The 7,916-nt window shown below is 43.9% G+C and overlaps 1 protein-coding gene across 1 annotated transcript in view; it reads right to left on the reverse strand.

The window, feature by feature from the left end:
- The window catches only part of LOC109926463 (CREB-regulated transcription coactivator 2-like), a 21,814-nt gene extending 21,423 nt beyond the window's left edge, over positions 1–391 (reverse strand). Inside the window, exon 1 of the mRNA XM_048620321.1 lies at positions 113–391. Coding sequence (XP_048476278.1) covers positions 113–391 — 279 coding nt within the window. The remainder of the gene's footprint in view (positions 1–112) is intronic.
- Between the last annotated feature and the right edge of the window lie 7,525 nt (positions 392–7,916).

The raw sequence follows: 7,916 nt of genomic DNA on the forward strand, positions 1-7,916 counted from the left end.
ATGGACAGAGTGATAGTCCCTCCTTACTCTCCCCAGGTACAGTACGGGGTTAGATGGACAGAGTGATAGTCCCTCCTTACTCTCCCCAGGAAAGGCCTCCCCCGGTTCTCACCGTCTCCTTGTCCATCAGCAGCACCTTCATGCCAGGCCCGCTCTCCTCGATCATTTTGGAAATATACTGCTTTACTGCCAGGACCACATTCATGGCTGCAGCTGACTTCCAGGAGACAGTTCCCGAGCTCCGCGCTGACCCACAGGTAGATGCTGCGGCGGTGTGTAGTCTCCGACCTCTCCTAACCCCACCCGCAGCTGCAGCGGTGTGTCCGGGGGAACTACAACTCCCGGCGTGCCCCGCTGGCCGACGCCGACTTCCGGTTATGTTTGTCAACATTGCAGGCGCAATGTGGGTTTATTGGTTGACGTTGCTCATTCCTCATACACGCAGTCGGCTGTGTTTTAGGGTTTGTGTTTCAGAGGATAAAGTGAATGTCCCAATAAAAAAGAACAAGAATGCAAACATTTTTTCTCACTCAAAACCAGAATTGTGCAGATGCTGGAAATATGGCCAGGTCGTAGTTTGCATTGAATTTGCAGCACAGCAAAAGGCTATTCAGCCCATCCAGTGTTTGCCAATATTTGAAACCTCCTCCTAGCCCATCAGCAGCACCTGTTCCATTCTCCCTGATGTGTTCATCCCGCTTCCATACTGCCTCACTGTCATCTGGATGAAAACCTCTTTCATTTAATTTCCTCTTTAATTGTAACATCACTGCAACCAATCTTGGAGACAAGTGCACTGTCACTCTCGTCCCATTACTTGATGGGCCACGTAAAATAAATATCCTCTTTCCTGTTACCAAAGTCACCGAGCAAATCAAAGTAAAATACTGCGAATGCTGAAAATCTGAAATAAAAACAGCATTTGCTGGAGAAACTCAGCAGATCTGGAAGCATCTGTGGAGACAGAAAGAGACTATAGAAAGCATCCTATCCAGACACATCGTGGGTGGTATGGCAACTGCTCTCCCAAGATCACAAGAAACTCCAGACAGTCATGAACACAACGCAGTCCATCACGCAAACCACACCTCCATCAATTGACTCCATCTATACTCTTGTTGCCTTGGGAAAACAACCAACATAGTCAAAGACCCCACCTACCCCAGTTATACTCTCTTTCGCCCTCTTCTGTCTGGCAGAAGATATAAAAGTTTGAATACACATACAAACAGATTCAAAAACAGATTCAAGAACAGCTTCTTCCCCACTGTTATCGGACTTTTGAATGGACCTGTCAAATGTTAATGTGGATCAATCTCTCTGCAACTTTTCTGCGGCTGAAACACTGTATTCTGCACTCTGTTCTGCTACCTGATGCAGTTTGTATGGCATGATCTGCCAGTAGGGCACAAAAAACAACACATTTCACTGTATCTCACTACATGTGACAACAATAAATCAGTCAAATCAAATAAAAAGAGTTATCATCTGGTATGATTCTTCTTCAGTGTTCTAGCCCTCACTATTCTGAAAAAGAGTCGTATTTGAATTAAAACATTTAACTCTGTCCCTCCACAGATGCTACTAGACCTGCTGAGTTTCTGCAGCAATCGCTGTTTTCCTTTCACTAATTAAATACTTTATCGGCTTTTAAACAGCAAGATTTGCCAAGTACGTTTTTTAATGTGCTCAACTATGGGTTTATCACCAAAACAAAGTTTGATAAATAAATAAGTTAAGAAGAAACGTTTATCCCTTTAAGTATCTCCAAAATATACACAAACACTAAATAAAAAGCAAAAGAACTGCAGATGCTGTAAATCAGAAACAGAAACAGAAGTTGCTGGAGCAGCTCAGCAGGTTCGGGAGCATCTGTGAAGAGAAATCAAAGTTAACATTTCGAGTTCAGTGACCCTTCCTCAGAACTGAGGGTAGCTAGGAAAATATCGGTTTATATGCAGAAGATAAGGTGGAGGGAGGGGATAAGGCGTAAGCAATAGCTGGAGATTGAGCCCAAAGAGGGAGAAGACCAGTTGGATAGACGAAGGAACAGATAACGATCTAGCTAGGAGAATGAATAACTGTTAGTGGCTAACAATAGGTAGTGTGTAATGGCAGACTATGTGATAACAAGGCCTAGTGTGTGGGGTTAGGGGCTAGGACATGAGAGAGTTTAGGCCCTAAAATTATTGAACTCAGTATTGAGTCCAGAGGGCTGCAGGGTCCCCAAGCGGAAAATGACGTGCTGTTCTTCGCTGGAGATCTGCAGCAAGCCTGAGTCAGAGATATTGGCCAGGGGACAGGGTGGTGTGTTAAAGTGGCAGGCAACTGGAAGTTCAGGATCATTTCTGCGGGCAGAACATAAGTGTTCTGCAAAGTGGTCACTCAGTCTACGTTCATTTCCCCGAGGTAGAGGAGACCACATTGTGAGCAGCGAATACAGTAGACTAGATTGTGAGAAGTGCAGGTAAAGAGCTGTTTTACCTAAAGGTATGTTTGGGCCCTGGATATTGGGCAGGGAGGAGGTAAATGGGCAGGTGTTACACCTTCAGCAATTGTAGGGGAAGGTGCCATAGCGCTGTGGGGAGTTCTTGGGAGTCAAGGAAGAGTGAGTCAGGGTGTCCCGAAGGGAATGGTCCCTGTGGAAGGCAGACAAGGGAGGGAAGGGGAATATGTGTCTGGTGGTGGTATCTCACTGGAGCTGGCTTAAATGGTGACTGATGATCTTCTGGATGTGGATGCTGGTAGGATGGTAGGGAAGTACAAGGAGAACCCCATCATTGTTACGATCGGGAAGTGGGGGCTGAGGCGGAAGTGGGGGAGATGGGTCAGACCCGGTTGAGAGCTGTGTCAACAATGGTGCTGGAGAATCCTCAGTTGAGGAAGAAGGTGGACATTTTGGAGGCTCATTGTCGAAGGTGGCTTCATCGGAACATATACGCAGAGACGGAGATACTAGGAGAATGGAATGAAGTCAAACACACACAAACACTGTTCAGGAAAAGAGAGAACAAAAAATATCTTTGCAGAAATTAGCCTTCTGGAAGAAAAGGAACTACTTTGACCAATAGGTTATTCATGTTGTCAGGGCTGGAGTGATTCAACTCTGATGATAGACACGGTAGGGTGGAGTTGTTTTCCTTAGAGCAGAGAAGACTGAGGGGTATCTGATTGAGGTGTACAAAGTTATAAGGGATATACACAAGGTAGATATGGAAAAATGTTTCCCCTTATATTGACCTTAGGGGTCAATAATCAGGGAACAAACTTTTAAGATAACATTTTGGAGGTTTGGAGGGAATTTGAGGAAAATTATTTTCATCCAGAGTGTGGTTATCTTACAACTGTGTCCCCTGGTTATTGACTCCCTTACTAAGGGGAATGTTTTCTCTCTGTCTACCTTGTGTATTCCCCTCATAACTTTGTACACCTCAATCAGAAAGTAGCAGGAGTCTGGAATTCACTGCCTAAAAGGGTGGTAGAGACAAGTACCCTCAAGACATTTAAGTATTTAGATGAGCACTTGATATGACACAGCATAAAGGGCTGGAAAATGGGATTAGAATAGATGAATGCTTGATGACCAGCATGGACACAGAGGGCCCCTTTCCATGCTGTAATATCCTATGACTCAGTGACTCAAATGATAGTGTGTAGGATGATCTGGAGTCTGTTGCTCTGATGTTCTGGCACATGTGGTCAAGTCACTAATCATACACAGGTGTCTCTGAAGTCTTTCAGACACGCTTGTTCAGCAAACACAACCTTGAGATGTTTCCTCAATCAATCTTCCAAAAGAACAAACAGGTTTCCCCTGAAATGATGTACATTGTTTTCTTTTCGGAATTAGAATGCATTTTGGCAGGAAGAATAGAGGAACTGAATATTATTTAAGTTTAAAAGGACTGCAGTAAACTACAGCACAGAGGGAATTAGGAAATGTCATGCATAAATCTCAAAGAGCTGGCTTAGAAGTTCTGCATATGAGAAGGAAAGTAAATGGAATGTTAATCTTTATTTCAAAGGGAGTTGAGTATAAATGTAGAGAAGTCTAGAGCAGTTTTCGCAAAAATTATACAAGGCACTAGTTAAACCACAGTGAACAGTTTTGGCCCCCTAACTGAGGAAATATAAATTGGCATTGGAGATAGTACAGAAAAAGTTCATGAGGCTGATCCCAGGTATGGAGGGACTGACTTATGAGGTGACATTGAGTAGGAGTTTAGAAGAATGAGAGGCGACCTTATTAAAACATAAAAGACTCTTAGGGAACACAGTGTGGAGCTGGAGGAACACAGCAGGCCAGGCAGCATCAGAGGAGCAGGAAAGTTGACGTTTCAGGTTGGGACTCTTCTGCAGTTCTTGCTATCTCAAGGACTCTTAGGGGACATGACAGGTTAAATGCAGAGAGGTTGTTTCCCCCTGTGGGAGAGTCCATAAAAATGCAGCATAATCTCAGAATATGGGATCATGCTTTTAAAATAGAGATGAAGAGAAAATTCTTCTCAGTAAATTTGTGTAATTCTTTATCACAGAATGCTGGCAAGTCTGGGTTGTTAAGTATATTCAAGGTTGAGATAGATTTTTAATCAGTAAGGGAATAAAGGGTTATGGGGAAAAGGCAGGAAAGTGGAGTTGAGGATGATCAGATCAGCCATGATCTCATTGAATGGCAGAGCAGACACGATGGGCTGAATGGCTGACTGCTACTCCTATGTCATATGGTCTTTCGGAGAGATCAACTGGGCAGCCTCTTCTGAGCAAGGTTTACACCAATTCAGTTTGCTCTTTGCAACTTACCCAGATAAAACAAGAACCTTTCCAAGGCAGTCAGTGTTCAACACAGGATCTACTGCAAAACAAGTAGTTAGCACCAGTCATTTGATCCTCAGGAAACCTTGTTGAAAAAATATCCACGTTTCCACATGACTTTCAGTGACCCCTTGAAAAAAATTCCCAGTATCTCCACAAAACATGATTTTTTTGTTTTAATAACGCTTCAAAACAATGTTAAATATAAACTGTCTCTGTAACATTGTAGTATAACCTCTAAATTTGGACATCCCTATGAGTGGACACATCTTCTCCATCTATCTTGTCAAACCCTCTCATCGATTTGAAGGCTTCCATCAGGTTAAAATGCAGCCTTTTTTCTGAGGCAAAGAACTTCAGTCTGTTAATATTTCATTGTAGATCTATTCTCCCTTTTTGGTCATGTCCTTGTAATTTTGTTTTGTACTTTCACCACTGTCTCTATATCTGTTATATAGTGTGGAGAATCGAACTGTGTGGAGTACTCCTAGGGCTATCTAACCATGCTTCAATATATAAACTCTCTGCCTTTCAGTTCTTTCCCTCCAGCATTGAACCCTGGTTATTTTTGTTTTGTTGATAGTCTTGACAACCTGCATCATTACTTTAATTGTTATTGGATCTGGCTCAATTGCTGTAATTTCTGAATCATTCAGTTGTGGGTTCAAGCCCCATTCCAGGATTTCAGTTTATGACCTAGGCTGACAATTCATTGCCTGTCAAGTGGCATGAAGAGTCCATCACTACATTTGAAGAAAAACAGAAAGCTTTCTTTTGGAGTTTTCTCGCAGAACAAACAGCAGCTAAACTGTTTAAATATGCAGTTAACTCCCTAATGATTGCAGCAATCTGCTATAGGCAAATTGACTAATATATTCACTTACACAGCAGCATTTTAAGGATCATTCATTGACTGTGAAGCACTTCGGAACCTGAAACACAATTCATCAAATGAAAGTTTATTCTTCACCATTACAAAGCAGTGTTCCAATAGGTTTATTGCTGGGGAAATAATCCAGAAGTTGTCAGCCCCATTGAATTCAATAAACATTGAATCTAATAAACCCACAACATACAAAAATGAAAAACCACTCGATTAATTAAAAATCCAAAATACTTTGTTAACCTTCTCCAGGAAAGGGAAACTGCCACGATCCTATTGATTACTTATGTCAACCTTAAACACTGAGAGCATAGGTTTAGGTGAGAGGGGAGAGGTACAAGAGGTTTCAGAGGGACAATTTTTTCATGCAGAGGATGGTGAGTGTCTGAGACAGGCTCCCAGAGGTAGTGGTGGATTTTGTCATTTAAGAAACATTTAGGCACGTACATGGATGGGAAAGGAATGGGGGGATATGGACGAAATGCAGGCAAATGGGACTAGATTAATTGTGAAAACTGGATGGCATGGCAGGTTGGGCCATATGGCCTGTTTCCGTGCTGTGGATCTCTATGACTAACTTCTGAGGTTTTCTCGCCATAAATAACTCCTAGCTTGCTGTGTGCCTTTAATACTTTCTGAATCCACGCCCTGTGGTTACTTTTGGAGTAATCAAGATCCAGCAATTAAATGGTCTTGTCACTGCTGCTCAGCACAGTCAGTTGTTTCAATGCACACCACCCTTAAATTATATTCCAGCAGCAGTACAAGTGCAGTATTCAGCACTAAGCAAGGCCTGTGCTGTACAACCAGGGCTGCTAAGTGCACAATTCAACAGGAAAATCGGGGCTTACCATTGTTATTTGCATTCTGAGAACAAATTTAAAAAAGAATTAGTTTAAAACCTGAGAGGAAATGAGAAGTGATTTTTATTTTACCAAGCAAGATATGATCTGCAATGTGCTGCCAAGAGGAGTGGTGGGAGAAAATTCAACAGCGACTTTTAGAAGAGAATTGAATAAATGTGTAAACAGGAAAAAATTACAGTGATACAGAGAAAGGCCACAGGGGAACTAGAGTTGAGCTATGAGTAGCTCACCAGCTTGTGAGCTGCAAGGTACTAAGTTCAAATCCCACTTCTGGTCCTATTGATCATGAGGAACTCAGCCACACACGTGTTTTTTAGTACCATGCCAGGTAGATGGTGAGGAGATGTTGACAGGACTAGTGACTGGAAATGAATATACCTACTTGACATGGAGCTGATTAACTTGCTTTGCAGTGACCCTATATAATCTGGGACAAGCTGAAAGAGGAAACAACTAAACAGCACATCAATAATCCGAAGTGGGATTAATTGGCTGGATCTGACAAGGAGCCAGCACAGGCAAAACGAGTGCTCTGTGCTGCGAGGCATAATGAAAATTATAGGAATTAAACATAAAAGTAAAGTTTTAATGTTCCAGTTATTGATGGGCATAGGTGAGACCACATCTCGAATACTGGTCTCCCTATGTAAACAATGATGTTGGGGTACAGGATATGAGAGCATGTTGGAAAGAAGTGGCGTGTTACCACAGAAGGTTTGAAGAGTATTGGAGTGAGTTGATTGAAGTGCGTTAGATCCTGAATTATCTTGACAAGGTAGAGGTTGGAAGAGTGGACGGAGAATAGATGGGAGCACAGGGATTCAAGACACAAGCCTTGATGAACTTCTTGAATCTAGAAGGGGCTGGAGGGGCCAAATGGTCGGTGAACCTGACCTGGCCTGCTGACGTCATGGGGGTGGCGGCGCGGTGACGTCAGCCGCTCGGAGCGCAACCGAACCTGGCGCGCGCGGCCCCGCCCTCTCCACCGTCCCGCGCGTGCCCATTGGTCAGAGCGCCCCGCAAACCGGGTAACCAGGGCAACGCGACGGCTCATTGGCCGAGCGGCCTGTTCGTCCCGCGGCACCTCCAGTTGAGCAGGTTTGGTTGTGCTGGGAGGAGAGAGGTCCGACACAGGACTCACCGCCACCACCGCTAGATATACCGGGGGACACTGGTCCCAAACACTACCCCCTTCCCCAAAACCCTCTCCTTATTTCACCCACACCGACCGGAATGTGGTACTGTCTCCTGTCACCGCGCTAACGGCCCGCCGCAGGTAAGGCTCGGCTTCTCCTTCCACAGGCTGTTGGCTCGGCTAGGCCCCAAGCCTCGGTCTAGAGTTAAGGAGACGAACT

This window comes from Rhincodon typus, chromosome 46, assembly GCF_021869965.1.
Source record: "Rhincodon typus isolate 14 chromosome 46, sRhiTyp1.1, whole genome shotgun sequence".
NCBI classification, from domain to species: domain Eukaryota; kingdom Metazoa; phylum Chordata; class Chondrichthyes; order Orectolobiformes; family Rhincodontidae; genus Rhincodon; species Rhincodon typus.